Below are 21,370 nucleotides of genomic sequence, written 5' to 3' on the forward strand. Positions count from 1 at the left end.
GAGCACCGCACCGACCCTCTGCCGGCTGCGGGATCTGACAGCGCCTGCTCTTGCCCACCCTGCAACCGGAGCGGCCCACGTGTTCCCACAGCTGACACTCCGGCGCCCGGGCAAATCGGGAGCCTTGGCCTGGAGGGGATCCATTGCAGTGTCCGGCGATTCCTCCAGTGCCAGAACTCCCGGCAGGAACACGAAGGCGCTCCGCAGCAGCAGCAGGCTTTGCAGTCCTATATCCAGCGTAGGCCTTCATTGCCCCTCGAAGGTGCGGCTGCTGGTGGGGGGCGGGGAGGGCTGGGTTGTGGTGGGCTTTGGGAGACTTGAGCGCGCTTTATTCAGCCTGGCTAGCTGCCTCTGGCAAAGGTAAATCAGGCTATGAACGTTGATCAATGGTCTCTAGAAGCGGTCAATTCACTAATCCAGATCAATAACCAGGGGTTCTGCGGAAGAGAAGCTTCCGCACAACTCCAGGCAGGCGCGGATTCGCGTGGAGGGTCCGGATGCCCAGGGTCCAGAGCTAAGGGGGGCCGGAACAACCTCAGAAGGGACCCCCAGTCCGCGGTTCTCAGCTCCGCACTGCGCCGCGGGGCCCCGCCCCGGGAGCGCGCAGCCCGGGCCCCGCCTCCCGCGGATGCGCCCCGCCTCTCCCGGCGCGTGCCGCCCGCGCGCCCCGGGAGCCCTGGACCAGCCGTCCGGGTCGGCGCCCGGGGTCCCGGCGCAGGCGCGATCCCGGAGCCGGGCGCGCCGCACGCGCCCCCGCCCCCGGGCGCCTCTGATTGGCGGGCGGTCGAGGCCAGCAGGTGTCGGCGGCCGCCTCGGCCGGGCTGCCTGCGGCGCCGCGCCTCCCTCGCCGCCGCTGCTGGCTCCCGCTGCGGTTGCGGTTCTGGCAGCCGAGTCCCCGTGGCGCTGCAGGCCAGTCTGGGCGTGCAGACCGACCCGCACCCCGCTCTCATCGCCTCCCGACTCGCGCGCCGCGCTGCGGCAGGTTCCCTGGGCAGTCCGAGGCAGTTTCCCGAGCGTGGCCGCCATCCATGACCCTGGCTACGGACCTGCTCCCAGCTGGCCACCCCGCGTGAGTACCGCTCCCCCTCTACCCTGCTGGCAGCTCTGTGCCGCTCCTGCGCGTAACTTGCGGGGTGGGAATGCGAAGGGTCTTCCGCGTTCCCAGTTCTGCTCCTGGGCCCCCAGCCTTCTCCCACCGACACAGCCCGTCCGCCTATGCTGAGGGGAGTGGGGGGCACTTGAACTTGCTCGGGGCTCCTGGCGGAGTCGAGTCGGGGCCGCCCTTTTCTCTTTTGCTGCCAGGGCGGGTGCTCGCTTCTGCGTTTCCCATCGGCGCTGGCCACGTAGCGCTCGGGCTGCGGTTCGCCGCGCACGCCCCTGCCGCGGGCGCACCCGCGCGATGCCCGAAAGCCTCCGGGCAGCGCCCGCAGCCACCCGGCGCAGAGGACTAGACTCTGCAGACTCTCGCTTTCTTGGCAAGTGGGGCGAACCCGGGACTCGCTGAAGGTCATCGCTGGTGCGCAGAGTTAGAACCGGGATTGGTGGTGGCGGACACCTGGCCTTCGTCCTTTCCTGCTCCCCCAAAATACCGAACTTGGAGAGGTGGGAAGCCGATCTCTAGGGGACTGTACGGAGGGTTGTGGGGAACCGCGAGAGAGCTTCCCGAGGAGCGTGGGGAGGACGGTTCCCCGCACCTGCGGCGTTTGGGGCACCGCCCCACCCCCCACCCCGCCGCGTTTTGCTTCACTTCATTTGCTGGCGTCTCAGCCAGGTGCGGGCATTTGGCAGCGCCTGTTCTTACTCCTGCGTCTCTCCCCTCCCCTTCTAAGATAGCCCTGGCCCCGAGGAGAAGTACCACAGACAATCCTAAGCGCACACTCCAGTTTGGGTCCCAGGGACTTCCTAGGAGAAGCGGGGATGGTGCTGTGCTGTTGTGGCCAGCCGAGACTCCCACCTGCTCCTGGAAAATGTCTCCAGCCGGGTTCCATCTCTGCCCGCGCCGCCCGCGCCGCCCCCACCTCTAGTTCGTTTGGTGGGCTTCCCCGGGCTGGCAGGGGAGGGCTGTCAGTCTCGGGCGTAAATATTGTAGGGTGGGGGCTTTTGACTTAGGGGGGGACTTCCGGGACAATCTGTGGTTGCGGGGTTCTCTACCCCGTGGACAGGAGGAGGGGAGAGAGGGTGGTTCCTCTGTCCCACCGTAGCCAACCTCCAATACCGAAACTGCTCAGAGTTGTATGACGACGGATAAGTGTCTTTGAGCATTAACTTTATCGGGCATAAGATGGGAACAGCCCCCGCCTTTTGAGGTTCAGGGGATGTGAAAGATGTGAGCGTGCACTTGGGTGGGGGGTTACAAAGTAGAAGGAAATTGGCCAAGGGATCTGTGGCCGTGGGTGGACATGGAGGTGGTTTGGAGGCTCTTTCTGCGGCATCTGGAACCCTATTTTTGCAGATTGAGAAAGCCTCTTTGCGGGGCAATGTAGTTTTAGCTAAGAACATAAATGGCTTCCTGCTGGTGTTCCTGGCCTGACTGTGGGCAGCTGTGTCTGCGAATGACTCACTGTTTCATCCGTGGGCTCAGTCCGAGCACCAGGCCTGTCTGTGGGGCTGCGGGGTAAGCGGAGGCAGAGAGGCAGACAGGGTCCACTTGGGGGCCTCCAGGGTAGTCTGCCTCTCCCGGATGGTGGTGTTTTCCTTGTGATTTGAGCTTTTGTTTCCTCTGTGTGATGAAGGAGGAAGGGCTCCAGGGCTTGTTCTCTTGAGCAAATGAAGTGTTAGCCAGGCTCAGGGACTTAAAGCAGCAAGAGGCTGGGTGCTGTCTGCGCCCTCCCTGCCCCGAGGGACACAGGGAAAGGTCATCTGTAGCTGTGGTGTTTGCCGTCATCGATTCACACGGGCTGGCTGAAGACGTCTTCTAGAAAACAGGACATCTGCCCGTGTTGGCTTTCCGGCCTCTTGTCTCAAAGGCAAGGGAGGGAGAGATGCTTGAGCCGACCTTGGTGAACAGGCATTGGGATCCAGTGCACTGATCAAACAGGCTGGATTCCAAATGCACACTCGTGGCTTCTCACTAAAGCACACACAGTTGGGTGACCGAAGCTGGCTTTACAAACCTGAGTGTCCCTGTGCCCTTCACAGGTGCTGTCCCTTCTCGGGCTAATCAGCTCTCCTCGTTTTCTCAGGCAAGCCTCGTTACTGCTAATATTCTCTATTAGTCTCAATCGGGACTTCTTGATGGTTTCTAAAACTAAAGGTGGTTCCCATACCGGGGACAGAAGATGGGAAGGAGGACTTTGATCTGCACACCAGGTTGGGGAATGAAGTGATTGTTCCTGGCACAGGCAATGCCGCTTCTTTGATCCTTGTGTCCCAAGTGATGCACTGAAGCCAATTGACTTTCTCATTGCATGCATTTAAATCGTTTGGATATGGAATCATGCTATAGTCACATAGAAATGAAGGCAAAAAGGAATGCATTCTTGGTTGGGACATTACAAAAGGGAAATGGCGTAAGTCCCTTCCATGCTTAAAAATTGGTCAAACTTTGATAACAATTTCAGGGGAATAATTTATGAACTGTTTGTGCTGTTGCCACACGGTGGCGCCACATTGAATGGAAAACTGGTGGAAAAAACAAAATCAAAACCCTCAACTCTCCCACAGCCTTAGAAGGCGGTCCCAGGAGTCACGGTCTGCAGAAATGATTCCCAAAGACCGTTTTTGCAGTATGTGAAAGGAAGGTCCCCTCCGGGGCTCCCACTTACTGAATCCAAGGATAGTGGTTGATCGTAGTGCTGAAGTGTGGCGCTGAGGTGGCATGCCCCGGGAGCTGTTGAGCATTGGATGCTTCCGTGTCTGCGAGCCAGCGTGAGGGGGTGAGGAGCACGTCTTAGCTGAAGTTGTCCAGCGGAGACTTGCCTATTTCCCTCATCCTCCCTGGCATCCAGGGAAACTATATGCGGCAGTCACTTGATACCAAGTTTGGGATTGTTGGAAATAAACCTTGTATACAAGGCATGAAACCTCGACAGTGAGCGAGAAGAAATTGAATTAGAGTCCATGGAACCTTTAACGCTAGCATTGAGTGTGTATCCATCAGAGCTTGTACTTTTTTTTTTTTTTTTAAGTTACAGAGAGAGGAGAGACAGGGTGAGAGATCTTCCATCTGCTGGTTCACTCCACAAATGGCTGCAACAGCCAGAGCTGAGCTGATCTGAAGCCAGGGGTTTGTTTTGGATCTCCCAGCTGGGTGCAGGAGCCCAACCACTTGAGCCATCCTCTGCTGCTTTCCCAGGCACATTAGCAGGGAGCTGGGTCAGAAGTGGAGCAGCTGGGACCCAAATCAGAACCCATATCGGATGCCAGCACTCCAGGCACAGCCTTAGGCTACTATGGCACAACACCCTTCCCTCAGTTTGTAGTCTTATTCTGTCATGTCATGGAGGCCAATCTTGGGTAGTTTTAGATTTTTTTTTTTTTTTGCAGGTGTTGGTAATACATGTCAGTGATAGTGCATCCTGATAATTTGTTTTAATGTACTATTTGGTTTTTTGGGGGTGGGGTGGGACAGGGGATATTCCTGAGCTTAAACATTTACCGTGGTTGATGGGCAATGACGTGTGTCTATTTGTTGGTTTGATTAGAAGACTCTGGAGAGAACGTCCTCGATAAGATCTCCTGGAATGTCCACACAAGTGTGTCCAGGGGACACGGTCCTCAGATGGGGAGAGCCTGCCGGGCTTTGCAGGCTGTGCTGTGTGGGGAGGGCCCTGTGTCCGCACATCGTCACCTGCGCCTGATGCTGGCCAGATATTTTAGTTTTGGTGAAGCATGAATGTATTTCACTGCTGTTCCACTTTGCATTTCCATGGAGGTGATCTTTTTTTTAAGATTGATTTCTTTTCATTGGAAAGGCAGATATACAGAGAGGAAGATCTTCCGTCTGATGATTCACTCCCCAAGCGGCCACGACGGTCGGAGCTGCGCCAGTCTGAAGCCAGGAGCTAGGAGCCTCTTCCATGTCTCCCACACAGGTGCAGGGTCCCAAGGCTTTGGGCCATCCTCAACTGCTTTCTCAGGCAACAGGCAGGGAGCTGAATGGGAGGTGGAGCTGCTGGGATTAGAACCGGTGTCCATATGGGATCCTTTTGCGCTCAAGGCGAGGACTGTAGCTGCTAGGCCGCCATATGCAGGACCCTGGAGATGATCTTTTTGATACATGCTGATGTTCAGGCTTTGTTTTCTCTCTTTTTGCTGGGAAAGTTCTGCTTTTCGTCACAAAGATTCTATATGATATTTACGTTTTCATATTGTGTGAGGCAGCGAGCTGTATTCCGTGCTGGGAGCCATAACCCTTTCCCATTTAATGAAGAGTTTACTGAGCTCTCAGTGCATTGCTGTATGTGTCTTAGGAGAGGTCTTAAAGAAATCTCCTGGGACATGTAGATTGTCAAAAAGTATGCACAGGTTTCCAGAAGTTTTTGCATCAAAATAAATGTATCTCTTCCAGTTTTCATGAACTTTAAGTACTGTGGTCCAGCAGTTTCTGCGTGGTTCTAGATCAGCTTCTTGATTGTGTCTATTGCATCTTGTTCGTCATTCTTTGATTCCTCAGCTAATATTTAATTACTATAAACATAACAAATCCTCCCTTATATTTTTCTTAAGGTTATTTCGGTGGTTATTGAGGGTTTTTGCTTTGTTTTGGTTTGGTTTTGCTGTTGTGAATTTTTAATGAACAGCTTTATTGAGTTATAGTCACATACAACTCATTCATTTTAATTCCTTTTTTTTTTTTTCATTAAATTCGCAGGATTTGCCAGAAGACATTTAAGAAGAGCATAATTTTAGAACGTTTTAGCCTGCCATAGCAGGAAGGCTGTACCCATTAACAGTCTACGTGTTGTCTGTCTCCCATCCCAGTCTACTCCCAGCACTGTGCAACCACTAGTCCAGTTTCTGTCTGTGTCCTCACTGTGAATTCGCGCTGGAATTTCTCATCAGTGAAATCGTCTAGTTGTCCCATCTGATGTTTTGCATCCGGCTTCTTTCACTTAGCATGATGTTGTCAAGGTTTTATCTGTATTGGAATGTCAGTGTTTCCGGCCTCTTTTATTGGTATATCCCATTTCTTGTTTCTGCCACGTTCTACGTATCCATTGATGAGTTGCTTACAGATTTTTTTCCTGCCCTTTTAGATGGGGATCTTTCTTCTTCCAATTAGTTTTCAGAAAGTTGGTTATTACTACTGTGTAGGAGTGAGGCTGGCTTTTGTATCAGTTTTCTATCTCACCTCTTTGTTGGTGCGTCAGTTTTCTGGATATTCCCTTGAAAGCCACACACACCATGAAAGGTGGTGATTTTGTTTCCTCTAAGTTTAGATCTGCTTGGTCTTCTGGCGTCCTGCTGAGTTGTCAGGTTGCTAGAGGACCTCCAAGTCTGGTGGCTGGTGAAACGCTTTCCAGTACTCCCCAACAATATGACGGTTTAGTTTCAGGTTTGGGGGTAACCATTCTCTAACTTTTTTTTTTAAGAAAACATGTTAAATTTCATACTTCTGGGCATTCCAGTGATACTTGTGTTCATTTTTAAAATTTTGCTTGTGTCAGTTTCCCCAGCTCCTACCTGTGTCCCCTGTAGTCTGTTAATGTTGAGTTAGCATTAGATGTAATATCCATCCATTTTGAGTTTTCCTTCCAAAGTTTATATTAAGAGAACATTATGTGTATTTCCAACTGTAACATTCTATTTTAGTATTGTAGTATTTTTTTTTTTTCAAATTACACTGACACCACCCCTCACTCAGCCTGACCTCTAGTTTTAGAAGAAGCTTTTCTTTTCTCCCACTGATGAGTCCAAAGCTCGAAGGAGAGTCAGGCTGGCTGGAGCGGCACTTGAAAGCATTTACCGGCTGTTTACGTTTTCTGTCTTAACCTCACACCAACAGGTGCTGGCCCAGGTAGGGGTCATTTTCTAAATGCATCTGTTTCTCCCTGACTGTATAGGCTTTTGTTGAATGTCATAGTAATTTTCTTCATGTAGAAGAAAATCACAAATCCTTGCAGAAAAATGGAGGACTGTGTGAGGTTTGCTAAAGCTGCTCAGTTGTCTGCAGGAAGTGCCTGGCTTGCTGTGGGACCAGTGAGTTACAGGCAACCTTAACTTTGGTGGGGACGGAGAGAGACTGTGCCAAATGCTCCAGAAGAGAATGACTTCCGTGACAACACGAGGAGGGGTCTCCTGATGCCTGCCCACCGATGATTTAGCACCAAATTATGTTCTTTGAGCTTGTCAACAATGCCACCTGCTCACTAAAGGACGTTGAATTCTGTTTTCTAGTGAAATTATACCCCACATGTTAAGATTTGCTTCTATCTAGGGTAATGCTTTCCAGAACACATGTGGTTTAAATTCTCCTAGTGCTTCAATTTAAGAAGTCAGCGAAAGGTTGGGCTGATCTATCTACTCCATTTAATCCAAGCATTGAACCTTTGGATACATTTCAAGATGTGTCATGAATTTCATCCCCCTAATAATCTGTTAATTTCTATGCCATCGTTTACTCAACAAAGCCATTCTTTTAAGACGTTAGACATGCTCCATCTTTGTATACATCATCATTATGCTGTCAGAATTGGCATACTTTTCCTTCAGCTTCTGATACATATTTCCAAATAGCCCTCCAGGAAAGTTAATACATTGATTTTGTCACCAGCAGTGTGTGAGTCTGCCAGATCCCCAGGCCGTGCTCTGGGTAAATGTGATTATTCATCAACATTGCCAACTTCTTTCACAAGGGAAAGATTGCAGAGTATCAGACTTTCTGTTTCTCTTTCTTATTTATTTGGAACTTGGCTGTGGGGGTTGGGGAGGTGGAATGGAGAGAGGGCTGTGTTACCTGCTCATTTATCCCGCACATGCCCCACAATTGGGCTGATCCAGGCTGGCCCCCGGAGCCTGGAGCTCCATCTGGGTGTCCCCCTATGGGCAGCAGGGACCTAAGTGCTGCCCCAGCGCCATCTGGTGTCTCCAGGGCGCATTAGCAGGAAGCTGTCTCAGAAGCAGAGAGCCAGCTTGCCACCATCTCCTCTTTGGACACTGTGCAGATTTCGATGGAGCAGCTCCTAGATAACGCTGTGTCTAATGGGAAGGGGATTCCTGCGTCACTGACCAGCACAGCACGGTGAGGTGCTGAGAGATGGACATGACTGTGGGCTTTCTGGATGGCTTTGCTAGGGGAAACCTCACCCACTTCAAACTTCCTGAGAGTGAATCCTGCATTTCTGCAGGGAGGACAAAACCCCCTGTGTGCTTAAAAGCTTGCAGAAACCGTCTTTGGTGTTTCCTTTACTCAGCACTCTCCAGGTGAATGGGTTAAAGTGTCTGGATGTATCTGTGTATCATCAGCAGGGGCAAGTGAAATACTTGGTGGTACGGTGTAGTATGGCCGTTTTCCAGTGAAAGGATGCTGAGTGAGACAGATGCTGAGCTTTAACTGGCGAGCATAAATCTGTACTTGGGGCCACCAGTGCTATCTCATGATGAGGGTGCCCGTGAAAGCAGGTGCCTGTGGCCTTGGGATCCAGTGTGGCTGCTGGCTTAAGTCCTTAAATAATCTTCCGGCATTTCATTTCCGTGGCTCTGCTGACTGTGTCCTGCTGTGGGCATCCGTGTGTGTGTGTGTGTGTGTGTGTGTGTGTGTGTGTGTGTGTGTGTGTGTGTGTGTGTGCTGTGACTGATTTTATTGCAATCATTAAGGATTTTGACTTGCTACAATGGCATGTAGCCTTAGTGTTTGAAACTAATATGTTTTAGAGCTAATTAGAAGGAAAAGAATCCACAAATACCAGAGGTAGAGTTTTAATCGACTTTTCCAGAGAATTTCAGGAATGTGCCCTTGGATTTTTCAGCTTTGTGGCCCAGATCTTGTGCTCTGACACCTGAATTCTACCAAGAGCTTCTCAAGTTTCCTCAAGGTTCCTCTGAGCTGCCAGGTTTGAATCCTACCTCGGGCGAGTGCTGGGCACCTTGTGCCAGCACCTTCCCCTGCTGCCATCCACTTTCTACCCGAGTTCCTCTCCCCTTAGGCTGCTACCATCAATGAACACAGTGCTGACATATCCTCCTCCACCTCCTATCAGTAATGGCCCACGTGGAACAAGGGCAAGAATCCAAAGACCAGACACCATGTTTGGCAAGTCTGGGAGCTGATGAGTTCGATTGCACCCAAACTGGAAAGGGTGCCAGAAGAAGCAAGGCCGACTGGTGGTGCATGGGAAAGGCATAAAGGTAGAGTCTGCAGCTACGGCACCTGCTTGGGTGTTCCTCTCAGGTCTTTTGTAGGTGGCTGTGGGATGAGGAAGCCTGCAGGCATGTGAGTGTGCCCTGTCCCTGACTCAGAGCCCTCCCTCTTCCTCCTGAATGCTTTCTGGGCTCCTCCTCCTCTGTTTTCATCACGGTTTCCTGGCTTTATTGCATTTTCTCTCGCTGGTATTTACTTGGTTAACTTCTTGATGGATAGCTTCACTTATTTCCCATCTGTGCATGGAGGACCACACATTTCTCTTGGAATATTGTTTGCCATCGTTGGCATGCCACAAACTTTGATGTGCAATGCTCTGGTTTAGTGTTCACTTTTAAGTTTGAAGAGTGCTTCCTATGATTTTTTTTCTTTGACTTACAGCTGACCCACAAGTTCCTTTTCTAGAATTGGGTGGTTGGTTTCTGCTTTATTGAACAGTGATTGACAAGTGTGGTCTCCATGATTCTAGTTCTTTGGTACTTTGATACTTCATCAGCCTCCACATGTGAGAGAAGACATATATTTGAATTTTTGTGTCTGGCACATTTCAGAGTATTGTGGTCTTCAGTTCCTGTCATGTTGCTGCAAATGTCAGAATTTTGTCTTTTTCATCATTCAACTGTGATTCGTTGTGAATACATATACATCAACACCACATTTTCTTTATGCAATCATCAGTTGGTGGACATCTTGGCCTACCGTAAATATTAGAGTACAGGTGCCTTATCTATGCTGATTTGTTTTTCTTGGGATGTATTACAAGAAGTTGGATGGCTGGGTTATATGGTGGATCCATTTTTAGTGTTTTTCTTAAAGATTTTTATTGGAAAGGCAGATATACAGAGAGGAGGAGAGACAGAAATATCTTCCATCCGATGATTCACTCCCCAAACTGCCACAATAGCTAGAGCTGAGCCAATCTAGGCAGGAGCCGGGACCTTCCTCTGGGTGTCTCATGTGAGTGCAGGCTCCCAAGGCTCTGGGCCGTCTTTGGCTGCTTTCCCAGCTGGATGGGTAGCTGGACCTTCAGGATCAGAACTGTTGTCATAGAAGCCTGTTTGCCCACCATTCTAGACCTCACTCGCAACCCTCCCGCCCTGCAGCCCCAGGACCTAGCCCATGGTCCCTCCACCTGTACCCATGAATTCCTCAGGCTCCAAAGGAGATCAGTTTTCCTCTCTGATCTTTCTAGAAATGTGTTCTCCCCATCCTCCCTGCAACCAGCATTTTTCTTTTTTAGTTTAGGTATCAATCTATTTTTTTTCCTGTGAAAACACTGCATTTATTTATTGCTTGTAATGCCCTAGTGTGAAAACGATTAATGCCATACTTCACGTTATTTTTTTCCGTACACATCTGAAAAGGCTGGTGTGTATTTTTCAGTCATGGCATTTTTTTTTTCAGTCGAGGTTCTAATTACTAGTAATTACAGAATTGTCTGATGTGTATTAGACTTCTTTAAATATACAGTTGAAAAAGTACATCTGCATACCAAAGTTCTACGTGTATTGATGGTTTTCTAATAGTTGGATGAATGCATTTTACAGTTTTGACGAATTCAGAAGTCTGATTGAGCTGCACTAACGATGCTACATCTACTCAGCTGCCCCTGGTGGCAGGTGGCTGCCGTGAGTTAGTGCCTGTGGGACCATCCCCTGGGGTTATTAAGATTTGCAAGTTTTTGAGTCCCTTGGGTCTATGAGGAAAAGGTAAACCTGGAATCCAGAAATTGCAACTGAGTTAAAGGGAAAAGTGAGTTTCTTTGCGCAGCGACTGGCACTCCGCGGGTCAGAAGGAAGTCTAGAGAAATGCTAGGGCGTCGGAAACATGAGCAGTTCTCCGAGTGTGAGCTCTTGGTGGTCCTTCCACGCACCCCCCACCTCACTTGTATTCTGTCTCTGATTGGGGGTGTGTGGCCGTGGTTCATTTCCTGGCTTTTGGAAATAGGCTTTAGTGTCACCTTGCTGAATTTGGAAGAATCCTGGGTCACAGCCCAGAACGTGGTAGAGATGCCTGGCATGACTTTCCCTGCGGCGGTTCTGCTCCAGCTTCCTGGAAGAACTCCGATAATTCCCCTGCTGGTGGGCGTGGACACCTCGTGTTTCCCTTGTTGCTGATACATACATGGGAAGTTCACCGATTCGTCTGACCCCATAGGCACAGAGGCAGGGCTCTTCGTCCCTCCACTTTCTGTATTCTTTATTCTGAAGCAAGCCTCAGAAATACACTTTAGGCTTGGGAGGACAGCCCCCACCCCAGTCGGTAATGCTTACATCAGATGAATCTTATAAAGCTGAAAATTTTCCAGAAAATGCCCCCCGCCCGTTTGTAGCGAAGAGAATTTGGAGCACATAGCACTCATTTCCCAAGTAAGGAATAACTGAAAATCTAGTTAACAGAATGTGGGTTTTTATGAAGTCTTTAATACCAGGCATGAGAGTGGAAGTAGAGCAGATTTTATGGTAAAGCAGTGTCCCCAGCAGGCTTGCACACGGGCTGTCGGCGGTACAGATGGTGGCGTCTGTGTCAGCTTTGCCCATGCAGGTGGTTTCCTTGTTTACCTGCCGCTTTCAGACACATGCCTGAGAGTGCATCTCGGGAGCCATCGTGAGCTTAAACTAAGCCTCAGTGCTTATTGTCTCTGAGAATCTAGCCGAAGGGGGAAAATCCTTACTGTGGAAAGCCTTTGAGGCTCAAAGGTGTTTATCCCAGTCCTCTGGGGAAAGGCACACATTGCAATAGGCCCAGGTGAACAGTGGTAGGCTGTAGGGCATTAACTATATCCACTTGCTAGGATATGATGCAGCCAGGAGGAGTGCCACTTGAATGGGACTGTCCTTACGTGGAAAAGTGTGCATCCTGCTATGTGTCAGCGGGCAGTGACAACAAGACCTGTACTAGGTGACACCCCAGTGAACCAGTGTGTTATTAGCAGGAGTTATGTTTAATGTTGTTAGGCTGAGTACATTTCTTTAATAGCTTAGCCTGTCTTTCTCATTTTCCTAAATGGGAATTTTCAGGAGAACAAAAAAAAAAATCCATTAAAAAAATCTAAAAGGAAAAACTTGAGAGGATGATGGGACTTTGGAGGAGCAAAGACCCATTGTTGGTTTCTGGGGAGTACCTGGGCAGGAGGAGTTGGGGGTGAGGTTGTTCACACAACTGTGTGAAGGAACTGAGACTCCGGAAGAAAGAGGCTGTGAATGGATGGGATAGGAAAGGGCTAGAAGAGGTAAAGTGTTGGCAGTTGAGTCTCCTTGTGTCTGAAAAAACTCGGAACCAGAGCTGCCCAGGCTGTTTGCCTGACGTAGCTTCCTATGGCAGCAGGTGTGTTGGGTTTTGAATCCATGGGGAAAGATGCTAGCACATTCCATTGGTGACATGCCTGTATTTGTTTTGAGGGTGTGATGTCTGGTGTCATAGGGCTGTGTGCAAAGGTGAGTTGCCCAGTCTTGGGTGGTCTGTCTCTGCTGAAAGCTGCAGCTGTTGTGGTTCAACGATGCTTACAAGTTTTACAGTCTTATCTGTAGAATTCTCCAACACACTTTTCATCAATCTTGAAGTAGATAGCCTTAATTCTAGCATGTGCCCCTGAACTTCTTGCTGATGGAAGATGGTTTTCTGAACCATCTTTCAAGCATGGCTGGTTTTCTGAACCCCATAGTGGATCAGGATAATGTTAAAGATCGTTAAGCAGTTTCCCTCCCACCACAGTTCTGGATGGGAGATCATTGCCTAGCTGCCCAAAGCAGGTACACATTGCTCTTTGTTATTTACCTAATGGGATGCTGTCTAGGATTAATCTCTTTATCATGTTTTTGCTCTAATATGTGCTTCAATGTAACCCTACTGTGAAAGATGTAGATGAGGGCTTCATTGTAAGCTTTTATATTTGAAACCTTATATATTTTCCTTTTTAAAATATCCACTATAGGCTAACCTAAGTGTTTATTTCAACTTTCACTGTAATAAAGATACCAAAAAAAAAAAGGTGAAAAAGAAACTTATTTATCACTTATGGACCTTGGGGTCAGTGAAGAAAAAAAAAAAACACAGCATAGAAAAGATTGGAAAGATGTTGTGATTTTTAAAAACCACTTCAATAAAAAAACACTTCATTTCAGAATTGTTTTATAACATTATGAAATGTAACTTTACAAAGAGTTACCTCATTTTTATTAATGTTTCCTGTTCGTATCTTTGTCACACTTAACAATCCCTACCCTCCCTTATGCTTTTATTCAGATGACCTTTCCCCTCACAACTCCCCAAGCCTAAATGAATCAACATTTTGTGTTCAGAATTTTTAACTTGTAGCTTCCATATTTAAAGGAAAACATGGGATATTCTGCTTTTCTGTGTCCTGCTTATTTCGCTTAAAACTGTATCCTCTAGTCGCATCCAATTTGTTGCAGCTGACAGGATTCCATCCTTTTCTGTAGCTGAGTAGTATTCCGTTACATATGCGCACCACGTTTTCTTTATCCACTCACCTGAGGATAGACACCTTTACAGATGCCATGGCTTTAACACTGTGCTGCTGTAAATGTGATGGAACAGACGCCTCTGACATAGTTCATGTCAGCCGTGCACCCTGTAGTGGAACTGCTGGGTCATCAGAGGTGGTAGCTCATTATATTTCTGATTTGCATTTCCCTGGTGGCTGTTGGTGGTAACCATTTTTATTTCATATGTGAAATCTGGGCCAGAGACAGAGAAATAGGGGAACCAAAACCTATCATTCTAAGTTTTGCCAGGTGATGTAATATGTTGGTGAGACTAGTGAATTCTACATCTAAACTTACTTGTCTGTAGAATGAGTCGCTTGGTTAACTGCAGAGTGGTGGGGTAGTGTGGTGGTGGTGGTGGTGTGGCGGTGGAGATGGAGACCATGACAATGAATTAGGTGTGGTCAAGTGGTACAGGAGCACTGTAGGAAGAGAAGGCTAGTCCAGGGGTCTCTTCTGGTGAGAAGCTGCTGTGCCTGTGGCAGAGGGGTACAGTGCAGTCACTGTCCCCCATTACTGGCTGGTTCACTCCCCTTCCTTTCCACGTCACCCCTCCCTTCTGCTCACCCCTTGGCACCGGTAGTTTCAGTCTCCCTAGTGGGAAGTGGTTTGTCCTTGATAGTGGATTTGTCAGGCGTGGACAGGGAAATCCGTGAAGTTGTACTCATGTCTAGTTGTGTTGTTTGGGCCATGCTAAGGATTCTGCTACATACGCATTTTGTGCTTAAGCTAATTGAGTAATCTCTGAGGAGGAAGCTGTCCAACCTTCACAAGCATCATCTTGTCCATCTGGTCACAAAGCTTTCTCAGTAGAGGGTGCCCTTGACCTTCCACACTGGTGTGCAAGTGTCATCACACCATCCATGCCCCTTCTGAAAGTCCCTTCCCTGCACTTGTTTATCAGACCTCCTTGTCTATGTTCTTCCAATCCTGTTGTGTGGTTTGAGCAAGAGAAACTTCCAATGAGGATACAGACTTGAGGGAAAAGAGAGCATTGGGCGAGGGTGGTGTAGGAGTCAGAATCACTTGCCTATGCAACTTACTGCTTCCACAAAGGTTTTCCTGGTCTTGTGTAGCAATTCTGTGGGACGGTGGATGTGCACAGAGCACACCCAGCTCATGAAGGCAGCTTACTTCCTCTGTTCACGCAGTCGCCGAATGTCCCACATTCAGATGTTGAGTACCAGGCCTGGTGGTGAGCACGTGCTGTTTCCTCAAAGGAAAATAATTCTTTGTAGTTCTGACTCTGCTCTGACTTTCCAGGTCCTTTGTGGTGCTTCTCCTGCAGCTTCTGCAGGTCCTGTGGGACATCTCTGCTTGTTATGAACACTTCTAGTCATTGGGTCTTGGTTCACACATAACCCCAGGGACAGGAAAGCTTGTGTCGCTGTGTGGACTGGCTACAGCATCTTGACTTGCTCATCTTGAAGCTTTCCTCAAAACTGGATGCCCTACAGCCAGAGAACTGTGTGTCACCAAAAGATAGGGGAGCCCATTGACTTGAAGCCTGTTTTTCAATGAGTCAAAATGGTGATGATCACAATAATAAAAGCAGCTGCCCTCCATTGTCTAGGACAATTATTCATAAAGACAGTTGGCTAAATACACTTTAGTGGTTGTTACTAGAGGGTGCCAGTGGTGTTTACCCTTGGCATGCTTGGTATGGGAGTTTACTGTTTATACGCACACTTCATTTCTTTAAGATTGCAAAGATAGCTCTCAAGAGAGGGTTGCTGATAAAGGCTGATTTTGAGGCCAGCCTGTTTCCTTTCCTCTCTCTGGATTCCTGATGTGCCATATAATGGTTTTTTGGCCATGCTCTGTCATTGGCATCTTCAAGCCTCATTAGATGGCTGTACTGATGGGGTCCACTAGATCTTGGACTGTGAGCCGCCTCCTTTTATAAGTAGCTTCCCCCAAGTATTTTATTATAGTGGCAAAAAGTTGACCTGTAGAAACAGTAAGAGGTTCTGTTATTTTTAGAATAGTCTCTCTCCTTCCCCACCATTTCCATAAAGTCCTGCTTACTGTGAATTCCTTTATATTTCTCAGAACCATTTTTTTTAAGGTTTGAAAACAAAAATTGCAGTGATGGGAAGAAACATAATGTGTTTATGATAGTGATAAAAAAAAAAAACCCTTGGTAGCTGTCTCCAGCAGGAATGTAGCAGCCAGCAAGACCAGCACAGCCTTCCTCACATTCCCAGGAGGAGGCTCTGATGGTCACTGTGGGTCAGGGCATATGATCTGTGCCCAGTGGTGTAGCCATGTCTGCTCTGGGCCTACACCTATGCATGGACAGGGGAAGTTTTTCAGAGAGGAAACCAGTTCTTGGCAGAACACTCTGGAAAGTGAAGGAGAGAATATCAGTGGGGCATCAGTCCCACCACCATTTGCTCCAAAGGACAGCCACATATCTCTAGACACTTGCGAGTTTTTAAAAAATTTCCTCCTTGGTCAAGTTCTTTCCCCACCTACTAGAAAGTACCCTAGATGAGGGATTTACAATATTTGGATTCCTCTGTAGGAACAGACATTTTTTTTTAGCGTTGTAGCAGTGGCTGAAGAGGGTTGTCCCATCACTATATATTCTTCATTACTGTTGGGACTTTGCATGGGAGCACTTGGTCCTTTTGCTTTTTTTCTCTATAAATTAGGTACGTTAGGATGCACACAGAGAAAACAAATGGAGAAAAAAACGTACTGTGGGTGTATTAAGATCCCCTTCAAGTACTTGTCAGTCATTGGTTCTGCTATCCTAGGTGCCATAATAGAAAATCACTTCCCTACACATTGTTTTCCACGGAGAACTACCTAGCGTGTGTGTTCAGTGTCACAATTTGTTTCTTTTGCAAGGTTTGTGTCCTGCAGATGTGTCTGTGCTTCCTCCTCTTGGGTATTTTAGCTGGGAATAGCGTGGACAGTCCAACCTGTTTTGGCCTGGTGACTGTAAAGTTGTACTCGCTTTCCTTTTTAAATCCTCAGCTGCTGCTTTTGTCTCACTAAAACAGTTTGATCCATTTGGCCATCATATTTGAAAAGCTCCTAGAGTTTGCTGCTCCTCAGTTTGACTTAGAGTAGAATTTCCCATTGGTTGCTTCTTTGAATAGAAAGAGGTACCTGTTAGCAAGGCAGGAGGTTTGTGCAGACAAACTCATTTGTGAGATCTGGGGTAAAACACCATCAAGCTGATGATTTAGTGACAGGCGTCTCAGACTCTGAGCAGCTAATAGGCCAGTGTAAGCCCCAAGAGGGCGATCCAGCTGGAAACATTTCTCCAATTTATGACACCTCAGAGCCTCTTTATTCTCAGGCTGCTTTTGTGAACAGTAACTTGAGAGATGCACTGTTGGGAAGTGGTGATGTAATTAAATGTGGAAGTCCTGTTAGTTTCCTCATCAGTCAGTTCTCTAATAGGTACCCTCTGTTGCCATCTTGGTTGAATACAAGCTCAAGCAATCAAGGGATGGGAGCACCGGGGTGAAGGCTGGTGTCCTGAGCCTGCGGGGTGGCTTGGGGCATCTGCATCCCGTTCCTGGGCTGGTGCTCACTGGCTCCTAAACGAGAGGGTCTGCCCGTGTCTGACTCAGGTGCCGACACTCCTTCAGCTCTGTGTGATGGTGTTTTCTGCAGAACACAGATAAGCTAATTGTGTTTTATAATATCCAAATTCTCTTATTTTGTATCTTGTCGTTTGAGAACGACTTTCTGCCTCCACGAAAGCCCGCTCTCCTCGGAGAGTCCTGATGACTGCTTTTCAGATTCTGGGTGGTCAGAGCTGCCCTTCCACTAACTGAGCCTCTTGGAATCTTATTAGAATTCTCAAACCAAAAGCCAGCGACGTGCAGTTCGAGGAACAACTAGGTCAGCTTCTGAGAAACTGCCAGGTGTGTTAGCACTTTCCAAAGGCTGTAGGAAGGAGAAGCCAGGCTGCATTTTCACTTTGTTCTCTAGTCTGTTCCTTCTTGCTCATCAGGACATTTAAAGATGGATTGGGGAGCACTTCCTCTACTTTTTTGGCCTAAGGATAGTCTTAGTGGACCGGCAGGTGCACTAGTTCTCCCCCAACCCCACTCCCAATGTTCCTTGGGCAAGTTGGCCCAAAGATTTATTTCTGACAGAGTATTAGTAGAGTGAAAAGATTTCTTCATTTAAAAAATTGTAATTCCTGTTGTGATTTTCCGGTTACATCTTGAGATGAGTTTGTGTCATATGGAAATGTCTTTCTATTTTTTTCTGCTGCTGAGACCACAATGAAAATGGATCACATTTATTATAATTTATCGTGCAAAAGAATTTAATAACTTTTAGTTTTAACTTCATCATCATATGATTGAACCTTTCAGGGACAGAGTATATATCAGTCATTTTTAAATTTGTAATTTATTTGTAATTTATTTTGCCTGTAATGTCCAGAGCGGAAGGCTTCAATCCTTAGACACTTAGAATTTTTTAATATCAGCCTTTTGGTGCTTTATGAAGCTTTATGTTTTGGTTCATTTTGCTGGAAAGGATTTTTTTCATAAGAGTTGGGTTGATAAAACTGACAGATGCTCATTTTTTCTTTCTCCCTGCAGCCTTGTGGAAGGGATGTGCAAATATTTGCTGAGTATGGATGCCGAGAAAAGCCCTATCTTGTATAAACATTGTGTTTAACTCGGTTTTAATTGCAGTAGGTGGTTTTTGTCCCTCTAGGCCTTTCTATCTGAGATGTAATCTGTGGTGCCTCCTTTTATTTCCCAGCTCTGGGTTCATCATCGCTGTCCCTGTTTGATACCCGACCATGGGGCGGAAGCTGGACCTGTCCGGTTTGACGGAAGACGAGACGGAGCATGTTCTCCAGGTGGTGCAGAGGGACTTCAATCTGCGCAAGAAAGAGGAAGAACGACTCAGGTGAGCTGCCCCTCAGGCCCAGGAGGGCACAGTGCCTTGGGTCCTGGAAGTACTGCCTGCAGCTGGCCCTGAGGTCACCTAGCAAACACTCGTATTTCTGACAATGCCCTGCCATTTGTCTGCCAGCTGAAGTCCTGGCAGCGTAGCATCAGCTCAGCGTCCTGGCTGTGCACACTCCCGGTTAAGCATTTTGTTGGCGCTCTCTTGGCAGTTCCGAGCTGTGGCATGGGTGGAGTTTGCGGTGAAAGTGGCTGTTGGGAGCTTGTCTCTGATGTGTCCTCTTGACAGGCCGTTTGCTTATTGTTACTGCTTCGTTATTTGGTAGCTGAATTATTTGGTTATTTTGTTAAAAAAAATTACAAAAGGCATGAAGGTTAATAGTTTTTTTGAGAAGTAGACAGATACAGGTATATATCTAGAAGTAGGCATATATATGTGTGTATATAAATGTGTGTATATATATCATCTTCTATTAGAAATCTCAGTTACTATGCTACAAGAAAGGAGATCTGAGAATTGGGAAAACTAAGGTCAGTTTGGGATGTCAGTCACCTGACATAATGCTAGCCTCCTTGCCTTGTAGGAAAAGAAAGGAGGGTATTAGCGTAGCAGTTGAAATGCTGTCTGGGAGATCTGCATCTCATATCCGCGTGTTAGCTCCACTCCGTTTCATCTTCCTGCTTAGCCACACCCCACCCTGGGAGGCAGCAGGTGGTGGCTCCAGTGATTGCATGCCTGCTGCCCACTTGGGAGATCTTGTAGGAACTCGTGGTTCCTGGCTTAGGCCTAGCACCCCACCTCCACAGATGTTGTGGGCAATTGATGTATTAACCAGTGGATGGGAGCTCTCTGCCTCTGCATGGGTCTGCTTTGCCAAGATGTTTGAATAAAATGTGTGTGTAAAAGCAGAAGCAGGCTCCCAGAGAGGTAGCTCTCTGATTCCCCTGCAGCTGGTGTTTGCTCATGGAACGCTGCAGGGAAGCCAAAGGGCAGACGTGAGCTCACGTGTTGGCTCAGGTGTATTGAAACCGGATGCACTTCCCTCTCTCGTAGACCCATCATGCCTTGGGGTTCCATGGATCAGTTCGCAGCACTGTCTTCTCGCCTCCGCACCGAGTCTCCAGCTGTAGTCCTCCCAGTTCCTCTGTTGACCTGAGCGCTGCATTCAGGGCTGGTCCAGAGCCTCTGTGTCACTTGGACATCTCGGGTCACTCTCTCATTGCTTTGAATCCTAGTCATTGAAGCAGCTCCTGCCTTTATGACCATTGCTACCCCTGTGCCACATAACCCACAACGGATGTGGTGAGCAGCCTCCACCACACCTTGACTGGGGGGCACACGTCCCATTCCTGAGATGGCATTTTGGTACCTCCATCTGCCTGCGTTATTTGCCCTCAGGGCTCTCACCACCATCTGTTCGCTGTGAATATATTTTATCTTCCACCTTCTCCTATTGAGCAGGACTGTCCAATAGAAATACAGTACGGACCATACACCTTGAGAGCAGGGAAAAGGGTACACTGTTTCCAGAAATGATTTTTTTTATTGGAAAGAGCAGCAGACACACACAGAGATCTTCCATTGGCAGGTTTAGTGCCAAATGCCTGAAGTAGTTGGGCTGGGCCCGGTTGAAATCTGGATCTGGGAACTTGCGTCCAGGTCTCCCATGTGGATGGCAGGGATCCAAGTCCTTGAGCTGTTCTGTACTGTTTCCTAAGGCATACAATAGCAAGGTGCTACATCAGAAGTGGAGTTCTCCTTTTACGCCATACAATTGCAAAGTTATTGGCCTTGCTTTGCTGTCATTCTAAGAAAGGCACTGGGTGTTTGCTTAGCCTGTCACTTGGAACCCAGTCAGTACAGTAGCTTGCTTGCTGTACAGTAAAGGAGCATGTGGGGATGAGGGCCGCTCCCCACACGTGCACCCCATGCTCAGGGCATGATGTGGTGGCAGACAGATCTGGTCAAAGGTCTGTACGCCGCGGCTGGTTGCCAATCCTTGCAGGTCTTTAAGATCAAAACAATTCCAGGAAAGGCTGGGTCCTTGCTGCACATTAACCCTGCCCTGTCTGCAGCAAGGTTCTCATTGCTGCAAACTCAGCCCTGGTGTTCAGTTCCCCTCTGTTGATGGAGCCTCCCATGGGAGACCTGCTCTTGTCAGGATCTGTTGTCTGCGGGTCCAGGTGAAGAGGCATGGCATTAGCCACTGAGCAGAGCTTCTTGACACTCTGCTTTTGGGGGGTGGTCTCTTTAAGACATTGAGTCTGAGCCATACAAAACAGACTGAGCGTCTAAGCAGGCTTCACGAGGCCAAGAAATTCATTAGTGCAAAACACGGTCTTTTCCACCTCTGTCTGTGGCATTTGTGCATGGCCCAGGAATGAGATTCGTCATCCGTGATGTAGGAAGTTCATCCGTCCCTTCCTTCTCTCTGTGACACGACTCTAGGAAAGCCTTAGGAAGTTGGGGGTGGAAGAACCAGGCATCTTGCCTGATTGAAGTCTGATGACTGGGAGCCTTGTTCAACTGGGGGACAGCAGGAGTGTGGGAGCTTCAGGGGTTGCTGTGGACTCTCAAGAGCTCTGGGCCTGGCACCAGGCACCCGTGGACAGCAGTTGGTGGGGCATGTTTTTTGATCCCACTGCTCCTGGCAGAAGTAGCTGAAGAG

General features: G+C 48.2%; 1 protein-coding gene across 1 annotated transcript in view; it reads left to right on the top strand.

The window, feature by feature from the left end:
* The window catches only part of LOC121165607 (myosin VIIA and Rab interacting protein), a 192,497-nt gene that overhangs the window by 61,292 nt on the left and 109,835 nt on the right, over positions 1 to 21,370 (top strand). The window contains exon 2 of the mRNA XM_040994283.1: positions 18,553 to 18,702. Coding sequence (XP_040850217.1) covers positions 18,593 to 18,702 — 110 coding nt within the window. The 5' untranslated portion in view covers positions 18,553 to 18,592. The remainder of the gene's footprint in view (positions 1 to 18,552; positions 18,703 to 21,370) is intronic.

Source organism: Ochotona curzoniae, unplaced genomic scaffold (assembly GCF_017591425.1).
Source record: "Ochotona curzoniae isolate NIBS_2020 unplaced genomic scaffold, NIBS_Ocur_1.0 contig_908, whole genome shotgun sequence".
Classification (NCBI taxonomy): Eukaryota; Metazoa; Chordata; class Mammalia; order Lagomorpha; family Ochotonidae; genus Ochotona; species Ochotona curzoniae.